We start from the raw sequence: 20,280 nt of genomic DNA on the forward strand, positions 1-20,280 counted from the left end.
ATACAACACAGATGAAAATATACATAGAAATACAATATACACAGATAAAACATATTCATAAATATAGCTATGAGAAAATGAATTAAAGTGCATTAAAGTTAAGGATGCACAAGAGGCAATGTGCATATGAGCATTATACTGTAGTCTTAAATATTAAGATACACGGGAATGTGCAAGAGGTAAAAGTGCAAACGGGTCGACACTGACAGTATGTCACATTGAGGTAGTGAATGATGAAGATCTTACTGATAAAGGAACTTTGTGGCGCAATGATATTACACAGCACCTGAAAATAGTCTTAGTTTTTGAACAGGAAAAATATCAAAAGTCTTTGGTCATTTTTGAGCGAGATGCTAACGGTCTAATCAGATTCAATGATCTATGCTAAGCTATGCTAAAAGTGCTACCGCCAGACCCAGAGATCGGCTGAATGGATTCGAAAACGGTAAAACTCAACTGTTTAACTCTAGGGGAGTCGGAAAATGAGCCTATTTTTTTTTTTTTTTTAAAGTGGTGTGTTCCTTTAAATGAGGTTATGGACTTCATTGCCTTTTTCTTCTGCTGATTTCTTTTGCATGCTTGCTGACATCTGGTGGAAAGTCTTTGCTACTGCTGTTGGGGTTTTTAAAAAGTTTTTAGCCTAAGGATCCCTCCATTGGTGGATGGAAACAAAGCAGGATCCTATAAAAGACTTGATTTTAAATCTGCCCTATAATATCATGTGTATAGTACCATAACCATAGTCATGTATTAACATGCCTTATTATGCTTAACATATTGCAAAGCCATTAAAATAATAATTATTGGTGTGCAGAGCCATGCATACTTGTATATTTTCTTTTACTGAATACATTTAATGTAGGGCAGATGAATATACCCATGTAGTACCCATTATATGAATATATCCACACACAAAAAAGCAGCATAGAATAATTTAGAAATAGCAATAGGTGCGGTTTGCTACCCGTGCTCATGTTACCTGTCCGCCACACCCCGTGAACGTAACTGATAGCCTCCATTATTTGTTTGATCCATTTTTTTTTATGACATCCTGACAAAGGTCAAATGGGTGGACTCTTTCGATCCATGATAGAGCATGTGTTTTCTGTTTTACTGTTGCTTTTGTGTGGATCTCATTGCCCTAATATTGTGTGCTCGTCCTTTGCAGCCGATTTAAATAAATTAGGCATTATTTGGAGAACAGTATATAGAGCATTAAATTAGGCAACATTTTCAGTATTCTCTTGAAAAGTATAATTACCATCAATTGTTATGGCGGGGAGTTATTTAAATAAAGTACTGGTCAAAAGTTTGGAAACATTACTATTTTTAGCTTTAGAAAGAATTATTTTATGCTCATCAAGCTTGCATTTATTTGATCAAAAATACAGTTATATAGTGAAATATTATTACAGTTTAAAATAAGGGTTTTCTATTTCAATATACTTTAAAATATAATTTATTTCTGTGATGCAAAGCTGAATTTTCAGCATCATTACATGATTCTTCAGAAACCAAAGATGACTCTTGGTGATTATTATACTTTTCAAGAAAATACAGAGTTTCCAGACTTTTGACCGGTACTGTATTTATATATTTTTTAAAAATTGGTTACACTTTACAATATGTGTACTTACAGTGTAGTTACCCAAGAAAAGACGGTAACTATATAAGATATATGAGGTACTACATGGGTTAAGGTTGGTTTATGGGTGGGTTCAAGGTTAGTGATTACTCATTTATTGTTAGGCGGTTGTTTACTGGCCCGAGTCGAAAAAGCCCACTTTACACACCTAACCATTTTACCACATGGCAGGTTAGAAAAGATCCCTGTTGCTTTGGATAAAAGCGTCTGCTGAATGAATAACTGTAGGCCTATATGTACCTGTCCTGAGGCACTTCTGCCTTTGGTCAAAAGAGGGCGCCAGAGGAGAAGAGACTCAATTCAACTCTTTATAGCTACATCCATTGATTCCTCTGTGAATTTATCCAAATTACACAAGTAAATTTAACATACATGTGTTCTTTGAACTGTTAAACTGTTAGACAAAATCGAAAAGTTGCATATGTGTTTTTGTTGAATATCATATTTGATATATCCGGCCTTTGTGGCTCATATTGTTTGTTATAGTGAGTATATGGAGCTCTTCTTTTAAAAAATAAATATTCAGAGGCCCGAACTGAAAAAAATATGCAAGTTGGTGGACATTCTGATATATATATATGGCCAAAAAGTATGAAATTCTGATGCTAGTAATGTAAATCAATGAGATCTTTATAACAGTACAGCAGACTATTTACATAAAATGCATATAAATATTAGTCATCACTCATGTCTCCCAATAATAGTGAGATGATATTTAAATGCTTAGTTTTATGATCAAAGCTCTGTAGTTTTTATTGTGGGTAGACAAACATAATGCAATGAAGAGAGATGAACAAATAAACTCCTCAAAAACCTGATGGATCATATTTGATACATTTTAAAATGATTTTTCTGATCAAGTTAACCTAAGTTGCTTTAACCCAGTAAGTGTTGAAATCTTGAAATGTTATTCTCATGTTTATAAAATCAGTAGATATCACAGCACGTGACACTAAAAGGCCTTTTACTTGCTAAAAAAATATAAACTATCAATCAGACGACAGAAGGCATGGAGTGCAACAGGTTTTTAGGCAACGTTCTGATCATTTAAAAGCCTTAGAAATGTGTGTATCAAATATGATACAGTAGGAATTATAGGGTTAAAAAACAAATTCGTTCCGATTGATCAATGACAAAAATGATTCCCGGCTAGATGCATTTCATTAGCAAATATTTCTGTGGAAACCCTCCCTGTTCTCAGAAGGCTACCACCGTAAATCACTCATTCATACTATGGTGATCCCGTCTTTATGTTAACAATCCGTCCTGTCTTCCTCTTCCCTATTCTCCCGTTTCTCTCTCGGCACCTTTGCGCCCCTCCCTCGCTCCGTCGTTGTGTTTTTCTTCCTTTCTTCCACTCTCACCAGGTAACCAGACCTCCTGTGGGGGGTGTTGAGTTTCCACTTTCCCAGAGAAGGAGACAATTTGAGCCTCACAAAGCCCACAAAAGCTGTTCGGCACCGTCCCTCCTCTCCCGCTCTCGGCCCTTTCTCCCTCTAATTCGCCACTGTCCGTGTGCCTTCCTCGCTATTCCCTTGGCATTTTGTTTCTTTGCACTCTTTCTCTCTCTGTCTGTCTCTTTCTTTCGCTTTGGATCAGATAAACAGACAAAAAGTAATTGCAGGCCAACTGTGAAACACATCCACAAATTAACCAAAATCACATCAGAACTCGGTTGCTCACAAGAGGTTGAAAAGAAATCGAATCAAATAAACAATGATTGGTATCTTCTCTGCTGAGCTGTCCTGCTTCGCTCAATGCAAAACACTCGTGTGTATGTGTGTCTGTGTGCAGCTGGTCAGCAAAGAACAAGTGTAACTGAGTCGATGTGGCAGGCGGGGGGGGGGGGGAGATCTATATGAGTGTTGGTTTACAGTGCGCTATGATGACAGCAGTGGCACCGTGAGAGACGAGCCGAGATTCACCCTGTGACCTCTCATGCTGTCATTCACCGAGAAAAACACATCGTCATTATGGCCATTTGCTGCCGCTACAGGAGTAATTCACTTGCAAATGAAACTTTTGCCCACCCTCATGACTTTATTTCTTCTGTGAAACACAAAAGGAGATGTTTTGTTGCATGTTTGCGCTGCACTTTTCCGTACAATGAAGGCGTGTAGTGGAAGTGAAACACTTTTCTGTAAAATAGTTTTGTCTGGGACTCACAAAATCTATACCTTAAATCTCTGGTGCTTGGTTTGGTCATTTGTGACAGACATATTTTATGTTTTGTTTTTTCACGTTTTACTTCATCGGAATGGTACGAAACTTGCTAAAGGTTTTGCACTTGCTGTGTGAGCGCACACACACACACACACACAAATCATGGTCACGGTTGGAAAAGGTTAAATGGTCACACTTGTATTGTTCACGGTCAAAAATTAGCTCGTTGGAAACGAATGGGAAATTAATTTCATCTAGTGGAAACATTTGGTACTGCACACAAACAAAATCTTACTGAAAGCTCATTTTTTGTGATATCAACCTCAAACTTAGATTTTTCCTCACAGTTTTTTTAGAGTAAAACTTGTTTTGGAAAATATATATTTCACATAAAAATAGAACATTTTATTTTTTGTGCATTTTTCACAGCAATAAATGTCAACTTTTACAACTTTTTTCCCTTCAGCAATAATCTGCCAAGTGTCTTCTTTAAAAAACGAACAAACTTTGTCTTTGCTCCAAAGCATTCAATATTTATGACCGTTTAAGTTGGACATTTTATTTTCAGGTCCATGAATAAATGGATTATAACTACTTCAAACATATAATTTAGTTCCATAAAATCCCCTAAAAATATATATATATTTTTTTATAAAAATATAATATTATCAAACTAAAAGACATCGAACTAACCATAGGGTTAAGACTTGGACAATGTGTGTACTGGCAACACAGCATTTATTCCTATTTGTATCATATTTTATGTTGCTTAAAGGATGTTTAAATATTTTTTACTGTAAAACAGTATTTTAGTGTTTTTAAACGTCCTTTAAACAAGATGAAGTGGCAAAATATAATTTTTTATACATTTATTGTTCAAATAAATGTTTTCAAAGAATCCTGGAAAAAATGTATCACAGTTTCAACAAAAATATGCAGCAACACAACCTATTTCAACATTGATTATAATGATTGATTGATGATTTCTGAAGGATCATGTGACACTGAAGACTGGAGTAATGCTGAAAATTCAGCTTTGATCACAGGAATAAATTACATTTGACAATAAATTTGTAATTTTCAAGAAAACTAAATATATCTTATGTCATTTTACTTATCTAGTAAATGCATCTTGATTCAAGAATTGTTGATATTTAGACTAGAAACAAGACAAAAATATCAAGTAAGAAGAGCATTTTTGCAGTGTATCCGTTATCTTCCCTGCATCAGAGGGCTTCTGTCTTTTTTGGCACTACAATTCGGCCATCCATCATAAATTATCAGGCAACTTTCACTGTGTCTACACCTGGAGCGAGCGGCCAAGCACCCTAAAAAATGAAAGCAATCCTGTCTACGTTAGATGCGGCGAGAGGCGACGCAACACAACAAATTCCATAAGTTAAACTGATCGCGCATTATTTCTGAGGCACTTCAAGTAGCTTGGCGGGGGAGATTGATGAGGTGGACCGGGAAGATGTGGGGGACTTATTTGGTAATATTTCAAATGAATATTAATAAAACAGTATCAGTAATACATTTCGGCGCCCCTTTGGATGAGTGGCGCCCCTAGCATTTGCCTATTCCGCCTATGCCATGGGCCGGCCCTGCTTGTGAACAGAAGATTTCTTTCAAAACCCCCAATCTTTTGAACAGTAGTGTACATTGATCTTTTTTTATGTTTCTTTAGTGCTTTTAAAGTGTTTTTTTGCAGCCCAACGGCCCCTCACACTTCACTGGAGAAAGAAAGAAAAAAACAGCTCGGACATTCTGCCCGTGTCGTTTTGTTCTATGGAAGAAAGAACATGAAGGTGAGTGAGGAGAGAATTTTTTTTTATTAACTAAACAATCTATTTCAAGTTTGAGTTGTGGTTGATGTAAACATGTATTGAGTGGCTGTGTACTATTATTGAAATATTGCAATTGAAGTGGTGTCTTTTACAAAAATAAAAAGTTTAGTTTTGGCTGAATAAGTCTTGGCTTTCTAGATGAAGGGCATAAACTGTATAAATGCTTTTGCAGGTTTAGAACAACTTGAAAAAAGCTGGGGAAGAATGCATATTCAGATTCAAATACTCATCAAGTTTTTGCATCTTCTGGAGGATATGGATGGATTAATGGTGCGTCCCAATGCAAAACTCACTGCCACAATAGGGTAAATGGCATTATTTTGCGGTTGGACGCATGTTTTAGGTGGTTGCTTTCTGGCTTTTCTTCAAAAGAAGTCTGATTTTTTTCATATGATATATGTTATTTTGGTCTATGACTCCTTCACAGTAAGTCTATAGGATTTTTTTTGTGTATCGAGAAACATTTGTGTTCACATACTTGCATAGATACATTCTGGGCCTTGGAATGAGCAATAGTTGTTTTGTAACGTTAGCTGAAAAGGGCTGAAACAGAAAATCTGTTTTTATTGTACTAAATATGTGTCAATCATTTCTTCAAATTCTGGAAGATATCGTTTTACAAATATCTGCAGTATATAGCTATAGCCATTTGTTGGTTGATTATATTATGTAAGGCACAATCTGAAATAAATTTGTTATTCAGCATTAAATTCATGGCATGATTATATATAGCATACATTTATAGAATTATTATAATTATAGCACGACTTTCAGTGAATAATGACCTAAATATCACACAAGTATAATTTGTATGGTGCTTTTTCAATCTTTTTGTAATTTGACAGCACTTAAGCTTTCATTATATGGAAAAGAGCTGCTTGTAGATTCTGCCTAACATCTGTTTTTATGTTCCACAGATGAAATGGGTTTGCAACAAGTCAGGAAGTAATGCCAGTTTCTGGGTGAACTATCCCTTTAAGAGCTCACCAAACTGATCCACCTGATCGGACGGATGTTAAACAAATAAAAAAGTAAAAATAAATGTGCCCTGGTCAGTAGGGGGTTCCCATGTCCTCCGTCTTGACCCCTTTCACTAGTAACCCATTCACTAACCAGGCAGGGTGAAACCCCCCTTCATCCCAGAGAGAGAGGGAACGCTATGACCTATAAATAGAGGAGAGGAATGGTGGTGATATGTTGAAGGAAGGAGGGGGGTATGGAAAAAGGATTAAGAGAGATATTCGGCTGGTGGTCGGGCTGTTCTTGCAGGCCGCGGATCTCTGACTCAGGTAATCCGGATAGGAGAGATGTCACATGGGAGTTTCGTGCAGTCTCGATGACAGTGAAATGGGCGTTGATGTGCTCGTTGTCGCTTCTGTTTATCTCTCTTCCTTTTGACTCTGGTGCTGCGCCTTCCCCTGAGGATGGGAAGTGTTTTCACTAAGGAAGTAAAGGTGTGATGACACAGGAGAGACTGTGCATCGTGTTCAGGTGCTTCATGTCCTGATCAGTGTTGCCAGATTGGAAATGTAGTATCGTACCAGAAGCTCAAAATTATCGTATTTGGAAAAACGAACAGAATACAGCTATTTATCTAGACCAACAACTTTTTTCTTATTCTGCCTTCCTCTTCGCCTATCCTCTGTCTTCACCTTCCTTTTAAGCACTCATTTTCTATATTTCATTGCTAAACTATCGTCTTCGGCTTGGAAACAACTGACCTAAGCGCAGAGTCATTCACCACGATGATAGGCCGAGAAGACAAACATGAGATGAGATGGAAGACATGCGTAATACCATCATGACGGTACTGGTAGACGTAGGATCCACAGCTTGATCAATGAGTATAGAAGCCCTATGATTACAATGACCATCATTTGAAGTGTCACAAAATTCTGAAATTATCGTTACGGGATTATTGATCGTACATCGTAGGTCAAAATTATCGTACAAATACGCTAATTATCGTACGTCTGGCAACACTGGTCCTGATTGAAAGTTGCATTGCTTCCTGATTGGCTCATTCGATGCTCTTGTCCAATCAGAATTTTTTTAAGTTCACTCCTTGGCAACATTATTTATTTTGACATAACATTTACAGGTAGCCTAGATGTTTTTGGAAATTGAACCTTTTGAGCTGTGTAACTCACTATTGTAATATCTCTACAGATACATGTTCAACTGTCTGAATCAGCTATAAGGTTTACTGGTATGACTCAACATTTACAATATTTTATATATTAATATATACATTAGGGCTGTCAATCGATATTTTTTTTAATCATGATTAATCACACTTTTGTTGTCGATTAATCACACACTTATCACGAAATTAAGCATATGCCATTTATCTCATTCAATATTAATTTTGTCATCTTTTGCTACATTCAGCAAAGTAAACAATCAGATTGAAGGATGATTCTCACAAAACTGTATTTTCTGCAAGCTTCAAAGATCCTTGGAGACTCCAAAAGGACACCAAATAGCCAAATATAAGGAGTCCATATAATTCTATTATATAATAAATGTATACACACCTAAAAAATTTTTTTTTTACAGAATTCACTGGGTATATTATGTGTACAGAAGAGTAAAGCATGTGTAGAGATTTTTTTCTTTTTTGATGAGTCAAGCTGCGATACCGAACAGGACCACATGGAGACAACAAAATAACTCCTAAATCATTCGCTTTGTCTTGACTGCATAAGCCTACGATTACTAATCAAACAACGTACACATGACAAATCAAACATTATCCTTCCCGAGTGTGTCTGGAAACGACGCAAATGTACTGTGTCTGTACATGAATGCAGCGTGCGATCAGTGATCAAGAGAGCGCACACACACGGTTTGTTCTTTGTGCATCAACATACAAGACTCTCACGCACTTACTGTTCGACTCCTGTATACAATAGAGCTCATGTTTGAAAGCAAAGCACACACTCGAATGAATAATTCAGTTAAAACGCAATGTGAGTCTCTATTATCGCTGATATATCTGATTTGATCAGCCTGGCCTTCTTTATATTAGCACTGGACTGGTTTTGGACTGTTTGAATGATTTCGATTACTGGATCACTGAACACTTCCGCTTAAAATGTCCTGATCACAAACAGAAGCAGAATCAGGTTAAAGAGTTAGAATGGAAATGTCCTCGTACCAGAGTTACGGGTGCTGTAGATGCTCAGTGTGGTTGTGATAAACTGCCGACTCGATCTAACTGCGTGATGAAAATGACGTTAATGACACAGCTTCACGAACTTCTGTAATGTATTTGCGTTAAATAATTTTAACGCGTTAAGGACTTTAACCCCCGGTTTCACAGACAATGCTTAAGCTAGTCCTAGACTAAAATGCATGTTTGAGCTGTTTTAACTGAAAGAATCTTGCACTGACAATTCTTAAAATATGTCAGTGGCATTGTTTTGTCTCAAGATGCACACCAGTAATGTTTTTTTCTTGGGCATGTTTATAAAAGTTACTTAAATGTCCTAATTCAACTAAGGCCTAATCCTGGCTTAATCTAAGCCCTGTCTGTGAAACCGGGCCTAAATTAATTGCATGCGTTAACGCATTAACGGTGACAGCCGTTATATATATATATATATATATATATATATATATATATATATATATATATATATATATATATATATATATATATTCTAAGTCGGTGAGCTGTTAACTTCCTTTTTAATTTTTTTATTTGTATTCCAATTAACAGCATCATTTCGTTAAGTTTTGCGAACGAGGAACATGCATGAAAACAAGAGGCGGGATTTATCGCAAGAACCAATCATAGCCACTCATCACCAATCACATACAATCTTGCCTCCTGTCATGTGACTTTATGTGGTCTGTTAAAAGTCATTGGCTCGTGGGAGGCAAGAGAGACGGACTCCCGCTGTAACTTCACCTGCAGGTGTCGCTATTGGACACTGTTACTTTATAAAAACAAGTGATTTCTACACTTTTTAATGCAAAATGTTTCATATTTGTGTTGTTTTATTTTTGTAATTTGGATTATTTTCTCCATCCGATTTTTTTTGAGGAGGCACTGCCTCCCTTGCCTCCTCGAAGGAAACGCCTCCGATATCAAACTTTTGATAAGCAAATCATCATATTAGAATGATTTCTAAAGAACCATGTGACACTGAAGACTTGAGTAATGATGCCAAATAGAAAACAGCTCTGCTACATTGTAATAATATTTCACAATTTTACTGTTTTTCATTGTATTTTTTTATTTAAGAGACTTCTTTTAAAAAACAGTGGAAAAAAAAGGATTGCAAACTTTTGAACAGGAGCATATACATCTATAGCCATAATAGTGACTTCTCGCTCTTTCATTTTTTTGCAGTTTGTCAAAGTAGACAAGGGAGGAAAAGACAAAGAGGCCAGAAGTTAGGCCTCCTTTCCTACTTAGCAGAATGAGGGAGCAGATCTCAGGGTTGACCGAGGTTAAGCAACAATAGCACGAAAGACCCTCAGTCAAAAGAGCCACAGGAGTGATGAATGACCAAGAAAATCACACTAGATTTGTGTCTCTTCAAGTGGAGGGAAAGAAAAGGTGGGTAGAAACAGAGCAAAACATTTCGTCATCATGTTTCATGGGTCTGTTTTATGATATAGTAAACTTTTATAATGCAAAGCTAAATCAATCAACATTATTGTGGGGGAAAAAAGCATAGGGCACTCCAATAAATATTTCTCAGGGTTAGTTTATTTCTGAAAGTCAGTTTCGTTTAATGTTAATGCATGCTGTCACACTATATGGGGAAAGTTGTCACATTGGGTTGGCAAATGTAATGTTATATATAATATAAAAAGGTAAAATGGTGTTTTAGCCAACAGCAATTGTAATCAATAAATTATGTAAAATGACAGCAACTTGCCCCAATCCGACATTTATGAAACACCTTTCAGCCTTCATTATATAGTTTACTCTGGTCTGAATGTGTTAGTCAAGTCAAGTCACCTTTATTTAATGCAACAGAATTTCTTTGGGCTGTACAGCCGCTCATGGAGAAAACAGCAATGTCATTCAGCTCAGTTCAATTATCATATAGTGTCAATGCGGGCAGATCAGTAATATAGTTTAATATTTATTGTCCCCAACTAAGCAAGCCAAAGGCAAAAGAGGCGACGGTGGCAAGGAACCAAAACTCCATCAGGTGACAGAATGGAGAAAAAAACCTTGGGAGAAACCAGACTCAGTCAAGGGGTGCCAGTTCTCCTCTGGGCAACAAACAAACTGTGTATGATTATGATTCTGGCAAACATTACAGGTCCGAAGTCTGATTAGATCGGAACATTCAGAATAGTTGTCCAGTTCCATCTGGTTGAAGATCGGAGCAGGGCCGTGCACAGACATTTTGAGGGGCAGTGGCCCAAACCAAAAAAAACGGGCAATGGGGTAGGGTGGCATTGGGGGCGAGGATTGGGTACAAATGATCTATCTTACTCTTACTAGTCAGTCAAAACAGTTTTGATCTAATTTTGTGACTATCGAAAATAGTGATATATGACATTGTATTATGTTGAATATAAAAGTTTTTGTGTCATTTGTTAATGAGGGATTTGTGGACACAATGTTTTTGGCTTTGTGGAGTACATGTTATAGCTTTTATTTTGAAGTAAAAAGATAAAATTAGACTCTTGGGGTAAGATGACCCAGCCATATTTGGCACAGAAGGCCCCAAGTGGCATGTTGTTACTGGTGTTATTGTTTTTAAATGTAATACTTAATGGGGCTATTATTTAATATACTGACATAAAAACAAAAACAAACTACCAAATTACTAATTCGGCGGATTGTAACGCATACTGTTAATGCGACGACATTCTGGAACTGTCGTCTCCGCTTTCCAGATTTCCGCGCACAGACTCTGAGTGACGCTGGGGAACGAGCGGGAAAACACGGGAGCGGATTCGCGGAATCGGTGGATCTTTAGCGGAAAACAGAACACTTTTAGCGGGGATGGGTAGCGACTATAGACTGCGAGAGGGGCACCTCAGCTGATGAGGGGCTCTAGCCACCGGGCCACCCCCCTGTGCACGGCCCTGGATCGGAGCGTGTGTGTGGCTTTATAATCTAGTAAAATCTACAGCAAAAAACAATCCTGTGCTTCTGAGAGTTTTGAAATACACTCAACAACAACAAAAAAGTGTGTTGGATTTACATGATTTGATTGTATACATCGGTCCCACATGAATCAATTAAGTTAAACAAACATAATTTGTTCATGTAACTTCAACATCATGGAATGAATACATTTTAAGTGACCCAATTAGGTGGTCTCAAAGTGAATTTTATATGGCTCCCTGACATGATTCAGGCATTCAATCTCATATATTCATTCATCCACTTCAATTTCATATATTTTAATGTTACACAACTGAGTTATAATACCACACTGGCTAATTGACAAACTTTTTACTAACAATAGCACATATTAGCATCTTAAATGCTAAGCATTATAAGCACCTTCAGCAAAGCCGTTATGACATTAGTTGTATTAGTCCACAACCTAAGCAAATGCTCCACTCTTCTCCACAATGGTAATTTAAATGGTTCTAATAATTCCAACATAATTGACTATTAAACACAATCAAGGATCCCCCTTTCTCATCTTGCTCAAGTATACATAAAATTACATATCAAATAACAACATTCACTCTCTCTTGATTTAGCCATATGCAAAGCATGCTGGGAACTAACAAGCCCCGCCCAGTTTCAGTTAATGCAACACAAATCATTCATGTAATCTCAACACAAACGGATTAAGTAAACTTCACTTTGACTTATATTTTAGTGGATTGAACACAATCAAATGAAGTTAGGACAAAATGTATAGCAATTGAGTTGCTTTAGCTCGTTTTAAGTTAGCAATTTGAATTTTTCAGTGTAGATGTTGAAACCAACATACAAAAGTAGCACTAGAGAAAACAAGAATTTGTGTAATTAAACGTCTGACTCAGAATCTTATAGTGACCATCCCTGTGACAACTTGCCCCGTTCCCCTATTAAAAATGGCCCTGTTTATCTTTTCTGTGGTATGACTTCTGGTATAACTGGCTTTCATCTCTTTTGTACGGTTCCAGTGCCTGCTTCAAGAACCAACTTCAGTGTTTGAGACGGCAGGCAAGTGCAAAAGAACAAAAGTTGCATATAAAAACAATTTCTCTCCCGCTGTTCCGCCATTGAGGTACTTCAACTGCACACTTCTCATAATGAGGCCTGTGCACGAGGCTACCTAGCCCAGATTCGTCATTAATGCATCTTGTCTCATCTTTTCTCCCATTTTGTTTTCAACCTCTTCTCAAACCCCCTTTTCAAACTAATTCCTTCCCCTCCCCCTCTCTCTCTTTCTCTTTATTCAAAGCCATTGATCATGCATGCAGAAATTTAGCACGCCCATAGCTCCAGTCGGGAGCGCTGGGGCGCTGTCCTACATACTGCTTCTCCACACACACTCATCCTGAGACCACAATCAAATACACACGCGCACCCAGTGCAACCGCGTTTACAAGCCCTTGAGCCGTGATACATAAGCACGCAAATGTTTTACAAATTGTGGCATGAACGGCCCATGAACTGCTCTCAACTTTTGATGAAGAAGTTTTATTTTGGATCTGATAATTCTCTCTTCGTATATCTTCGTTGTAGTTTCCTTTAGCAGGTGCACTTCTGCTCTTTTTTATTTTCTTAAAAGAACTGCTAATGTTGGCTTCTGTATGAAAAATGGCTTCTTTCCCCCAAGTTTCTTTGGATAAATGTGTTTAGGTTGAATATATCTAGTACAAATGCATGTTTTTTGCATACATTTGTCTTATGCATTACTCAAGTAAACAAATTGGGAAACCTAAAATCAACATTTTATTTTCAACATTTTAGATGCTTTGTAAAACAAATAGTTGTTTATGGGATCGTCTTTTAAATTCTATTTCAAGGCCAGAAGAATATGCTCATCTTTTGAAACTGGCTTTAATCTCCCCAAATATTAGACTACTTGTCAAGCCCCGAGCCTCTGAATGTCTGTATTTACTCATTCATAAATCTTTTCAACAAATCAATAAACAACAAAACATAAAAATGACAACAATACCACGTGAGATGCTGTTGTTTACGAGGAACAATGCACACCTCTCTGAGGAATACGAATGGTTGTGGTCAGTCAGTCCCACCCACATTTGCGAACCACCAATCACCTGGTCTTGACTTAGTGCCAATTCAGGCCGGCTGGAATCCAGACTACCAATCACCAAACTCACCCTGATGCTGAATGATACTGGCTGCTGTTTGCTATAGACAGCGCAGGCTTAGTTTGGTTGATGGTACACACAATAGATCAGGTGCTATCCAGTCACTTATCTATCTATCTATCTATCTATCTATCTATCTATCTATCTATCTATCTATCTATCTATCTATCTATCTATCTATCTATCTATCTATCTATCTATCTATCTATCTATCTATCTATCTATCTATCTATCTATCTGTCTGTCTGTCTGTCTGTCTGTCTGTCTGTCTGTCTGTCTGTCTGTCTGTCTGTCTGTCTGTCTGTCTGCCCCTGTCTATCTATCTATCTATCTATCTATCTATCTATCTATCTATCTATCTATCTATCTATCTATCTATCTATCTATCTATCTATCTATCTATCTGTCTGTCTGTCTGTCTGTCTGTCTGTCTGTCTGTCTGTCTGTCTGTCTGTCTGTCTGTCTGTCTCTATCTATCTATCTATCTATCTATCTATCTATCTATCTATCTATCTATCTATCTATCTATCTATCTATCTATCTATCTATCTATCTATCTATCTGTCTGTCTGTCTGTCTGTCTGTCTGTCTGTCTGTCTGTCTGTCTGTCTGTCTGTCTGTCTGTCTATCTGTCTGTGTCTCTATCTATCTATCTATCTATCTATCTATCTATCTATCTATCTATCTATCTATCTATCTATCTATCTATCTATCTATCTATCTATCTGTCTGTCTGTCTGTCTGTCTGTCTGTCTGTCTGTCTGTCTGTCTGTCTGTCTGTCTATCTGTCTGTGTCTCTATCTATCTATCTATCTATCTATCTATCTATCTATCTATCTATCTATCTATCTATCTATCTATCTATCTATCTATCTATCTATCTATCTATCTATCTATCTATCTATCTATCTATCTATCTATCTATCTATCTATCTGTCTGTCTGTCTGTCTGTCTGTCTGTCTATCTGTCTGTGTCTCTATCTATCTATCTATCTATCTATCTATCTATCTATCTATCTATCTATCTATCTATCTATCTATCTATCTATCTATCTATCTATCTATCTATCTATCTATCTATCTATCTATCTATCTATCTATCTATCTATCTATCTATCTATCTATCTATCTGTCTGTCTGTGTCTCTATCTATCTATCTATCTATCTATCTGTCTGTCTGTCTGTCTGTCTGTCTGTCTGTCTGTCTGTCTGTCTGTCTGTCTGTCTGTCTGTCTGTCTGTCTGTCTGTGTCTGTCTATCTATCTATCTATCTATCTATCTATCTATCTATCTATCTATCTATCTATCTATCTGTCTGTCTGTCTGTCTGTCTGTCTGTCTGTCTCTGTCTGTCTGTCTGTCTGTCTGTCTGTCTGTCTGTCTGTCTGTCTGTCTGTCTGTCTGTCTATCTATCTATCTATCTATCTATCTATCTATCTATCTATCTATCTATCTATCTATCTATCTATCTATCTATCTATCTATCTATCTATCTATCTATCTATCGTATGTTTGTCTGTCTCTTTCTTCAGACTGACCACGTTTCGACTCTGCTACTGTACAACAGCACATGAAAGCAGGCGAGGGCGGGGCCAGGGAGAAAGAGAGGGCGGAGCCGAACACGACAGTCCGGGAAAAGTCAAACGGGAGGCGGTGCCTCCGTGCCTGCGCAAACCACGCTTGGGCCGTCCTCCTCCAGACGGGCCCCTCCCTCCCCCACCCCCTCGGGCCACCCGCTCTTGAGTTGGAGACTCCTGGCTCCCGTTCGGCTCACAGTCCGGGCAACAGAGGGACACAGGAATGGACACAGAAGGGAGTCAGAGCAGCCTGTCGTCCTCCACGCAGGACTCCCCGCACGACCCCTGGTAAAAGCCTCCTCTCTGCGCGCTCCGTTTGACTTTTCCTTGCGAACGGGGGATCTATATACACACATAGCCTATATAAACCTGAGAGTTTTGGGACCAGGAGGGAAGAGACCACCGGAGACAAAAGACAGAAGCGCGGGTCCCTTTACGAAAGAGCGAAAATGGAAACAATGTAACAGCCAGGAGCTTCAGCGTTACATTGTTTCCATGTTCCCTCTTTCCAGGACGCGCGCTGTTACATTGTTTCCATCTGTTACATTTGGAACTGTTACATTGTTTCCAGCATGTTGTATTTTTTACATTCCATTTCGCATTTTCAAAAGGGGACGATCGAACTTGTTACTTTTTAGAGGAGAGGAAATCTTTAATTCTGCGTTTACATTGGAAATAACGGCACCCATCCATCCATCATGGCCGAATTTCACTTTTCCACTTGATTCATTGTTATTTCGGCGGGTTGATTACTGTATTTACACATGCATCAGTAATCAGTCGCGTTTCAGAAGACTTTCAGATGTCTGATCTGGCTCTCTTTTTCACCTTTCAGCAAAATGTTCATCGGCGGGCTGAGCTGGCAGACGACACAAGGTGAGACACGCGTGATCCTCTGTCCTGCGTGCTACTTCCACACACAAAAAGTCTCATGCATGGGTTGCTGTGAGCTCCTATGAGCATATACGAACATGTTTTCTTTCTATGGGCTTGTTTGGCTAGTAACAGAAAGCAAATAGTTCACGCGCCGTGAAATCAAAGCATGCATTCAACGCACGAGCCTAAAGCGTTAGATATCCTTTACATAGCCTAGAGGGAGATTCACAGATGCCCACTTGACATGTTTTGTCCTAAAACTCACTTCCTCGACAGCTACAGCCGATCTGTAGAAATGAGCTCGTGGTGATTTGAGGTGAAAGCAAGGGCGCTAGCGAGGGAGCACTGATGTGGTTGAATAAATGCAACACGCAGAGTGGAAAATCTCTCTCGAGTGCAAGCGCACTATGTATGCGTGCGTTGTTGTTATTCAAATGCCCAGCTTAACTCGGAACATTATAATAAGAATGCTTACCAGAGCTTTATAACGAGCACTATTATTGAGATGCAAAGCGGTCACAGATGAGCAGTCTCGATGCTAGTATAGCAGCGAGCTTTTTGCTTAAAGTACACCAAACACCATTTGTGCCGCTGAACTGGTGTTATGACATAAACGCATTGTGTTTTTCTTTCTCCAGAGGGACTGAAGGAATACTTTTGTAAATTCGGCGAGGTGAAGGAGTGTATGGTGATGCGGGATCCGGTTACGAAGCGGTCGAGGTGAGGGGGAGGCGCGCGCACATCCACTGCTGACTTGTTTGTGTGTGTTTGTAACTTAATTCTTATGCGTAATGTGTGTGCATGCACTGCTTTTGCGCAGGGGGTTTGGATTTGTCACCTATGTAGACCAGACCGGTGTGGATAAAGTTTTGGCCCAAAACAGACACGAGTTGGATTCAAAAACAGTGAGTTTCTATCATTCTTATTATGCGGTACAGCAGTTGTTTATTTCATATAAATGCGCACACATTGCCTGCTTTCCCCCCTAAAATAATAATCCAGCAGTGTGACCTGTGGTTCCACGCACTGTCAGTGTTCCATCCCACCTGCACCTCGTATTCTTTAGTTCATTCCCTTGCAAGACTTAAGCACCTCAATGGGATGAATGCTTTCGCGGTGGTTTTCGTTTCCTAAGATCGTTTTAACTCCACATGCACGAGGCGCGAGCTCCGTTCCAGCAGGTCTGTCTGGCGCAGAGCGCGCCACATGAAAGCGTTCTTTCTCGCTTTTCATCGTCATGGCAACCAGGGGAGCGAAACGGGGCAGAATCAAACTTTTCAAAATCTTCTAGGATTCGATCAACATTACAAAAGTGTCGTGAAGTCGCATGCACTTTAAAAAAACACTGTAGACAGTCAAGAATTTCGTTTTATTATTACTAAAACTATGCCATGCCTATGGTAATATATATGGTATTATTTGAAGTAGAATTCAAAATAACACAGTATTGCCATCACTAAACCATGACACTGCCACGGAATCAGAATCTTTTTTGTCCGTTAGCACTTGTGATTTGTGAAGTGTATTTTTTATTATTATTATTATACACTAAGACGGTACTAGCCACAATCTAGAAAGTTATTTTGCATCAGTGTTACTCAACTGGTTTTGCTTCAGGGGCCAGATTTTACATCAGACATTAAGAAAATATTATTAAAATCAACCATTCACAGTAAAAAAATAATAATATCATGACAACTTATATTTGTACTGTTTTGCATTAACTTTAAGCAGTTTAAAATGCTGTATAAGTTACGTGATCGTCAGTCAGTTTAATATACATTTGAAATGTACATCCAATTTGATTATACTTACAAATTTAAGGCAGCAACTGAACTGGAGCTTTTAAGTTGAAATAGGTGGACTTTTTTTTATTTTTTACAGTGTTTAAATATATTAAATGAACTGGATCGGTTGAACATTATGCAAAAATGCTTAACATGAAATGGGCTGAATCTTTGCAAATGCATAAACAACATGAGAGGGGATTTACCATGCAGCCAAACACATTGCCTAAAGTTAAATATTAGTATTAGCCATATTATAAGTGACAGGTACTGTAAAGTTTGATTGGTCGAACAGCCTTTGACATCAAATGTAGAGTAGTTTAGCTTGTACACTTTGCTATTATGACAACTATGCATGTTTGCATTTTTGTTATATTGATGTATTGTTTCATCCCTGATGTCTGGGACCCGATCAGAACAGATGTTTACCTCATTTTTGGGATGCAACACATCAGTTGAAATCCATGACTACTATGGTAAAGGCATGATATTATCTGAAGGCCTTTACAATTGTCATAATATATTTATCAAAATACTACACACTCTTGAAAATAAAGATTCTATAGTTTCGCAGTGATGCCATGGAAGAACTATTTTTAGTTCCTCAAAGAGCCATTTTTTATTTATTTTAATAACCTTTTTCCAGTATAAAGACCCTTTTGAATGCATGTTAAAGGTTCTTTATGGAACCATCAATGCCAGTAAAGAACCTTTATTTTTATATGATATTATTACAGAACCGTGGTGGTTTTAAATGACATGAAAGTGGTCTGTAATATATGAAACCTAATACATTTTGAATTAGCTCCATAACTTTTGGTCCACTTTTGACCACATTGCACAGAGTATCGTGCTAGCTAGTAGCTGTATTTGAATAAGCTCCCATGTCGTGTTTGAATATGCGAGTCCTGGGATGTCATTGATGGTCCTTTGTCAGAACTGTGGGTGTGTCAGCACAGACAAAACCGGCCAGAGCTTTACTACAGAGATGGCATTGCCTCTTTGCAAGGTGCGTGTGTAAATGGGGCTGTATTTGTTTGTTGTAAAATGTGGGCTGTGTTGTGGCCTGTTCCTAGTCCTTTCACATTAAAGAACGAGGCTAGCCGAATCATGTTTAGACAATTATTTGCAGCAGGAGTATTTACAACTATTAATGGCGACTTAAACAGCATTGCGCTGCGCAGAGAGACTCAGCCTGGCAACACTTCAGTCTCTTGGGTTTGGTCGCCATGTGGGACTATCATCACCATAACAACTTTGTTGGTTATATCCGAGAGTGTCACACACTTAACCACGTTCATTAACCACTGTGACCCTGCATAAAGGCCCTGATATACTCAAAGAAGTTATTTTCGTTCTTTGCGTAGAGTTAGAAATACCGGCGTTTAATGAACGTGTTAATATGTGCTGCGCTCGTTCCTCTCAATAACAAAATAAACACCACTAAAACGACAGCGGTGAGAAAACAGCAGTTAAAAAAGCATCCGATCGTTGCGATGCGGATATTTGCGCGAGCTCTGCAATTCAGCGCACCAGTCAAATCACGTCATGTTTATTTATAAAGCACTTTATCCAATAGATTGCTTTAGCAAAGTAGCTTTACAGTATTAAACATGAAGTGTCAGTGTCACTTTCAATTGGAATTACAACTTTAGTGTCTGCTATTAAGCAGCTCTCACATGTTTGTACCGAACGAACCGATTTCAACGGCAAAGAAGGCGAAGCCTCTATTACATAATCCCCACAGACTAATGGTAGTTTGAAGGTGTTTACCAGCCAGAGCAAACTTTTCCGGAAACTTTGGTTTGACAAGATGTTTCAAACTGATTTTTGTTCACATTTTGTTCAAAATGACGTCACACCAGCTCATTCTTTGATTTAGCTTGAAGTAAATCTGGGACTTAAAGAGATAGTTCACCCAAAAATGAAAATTCTGTCAGTAATTACTCACCCGTAAGACTTCTGTTCATCTTCGTAGCACAAATGAACATGTTTTTGAAGCCTAAATTCAATCTGTTCTTCATATAAAGCGATCGTGGCTCTTCAGAAAATTTGGACTAAACCGCTCAATTCATATGGATTCGTTTTGATCTATTTACGAACTTTTTGAAACGTCTAAG

General features: G+C 38.1%; 1 protein-coding gene across 5 annotated transcripts in view; it reads left to right on the plus strand.

The window, feature by feature from the left end:
• The first annotated feature begins 15,646 nt into the window (after window positions 1-15,646).
• Window positions 15,647-20,280, plus strand: part of msi1a (musashi RNA binding protein 1a) — a 53,426-nt gene continuing 48,792 nt past the window's right edge. For 3 of the 5 annotated variants that reach the window (XM_079815895.1, XM_079815897.1, XM_079815896.1), the window contains exons 1-4: window positions 15,672-15,785; window positions 16,333-16,373; window positions 17,012-17,093; window positions 17,194-17,278. In XM_079815895.1, the coding sequence (XP_079672021.1) occupies window positions 15,721-15,785; window positions 16,333-16,373; window positions 17,012-17,093; window positions 17,194-17,278 (273 nt within the window). In that variant the 5' untranslated portion in view covers window positions 15,672-15,720. Of the gene's footprint in view, window positions 15,786-16,332; window positions 16,374-17,011; window positions 17,094-17,193; window positions 17,279-20,280 lie in introns of all 5 variants that reach the window. The other 2 variants (XM_079815898.1, XM_079815899.1) reach the window with 2 other exon arrangements.

Source organism: Gobio gobio (genome assembly GCF_949357685.1).
Source record: "Gobio gobio genome assembly, chromosome: 4".
Lineage (NCBI taxonomy): Eukaryota > Metazoa > Chordata > Actinopteri > Cypriniformes > Gobionidae > Gobio > Gobio gobio.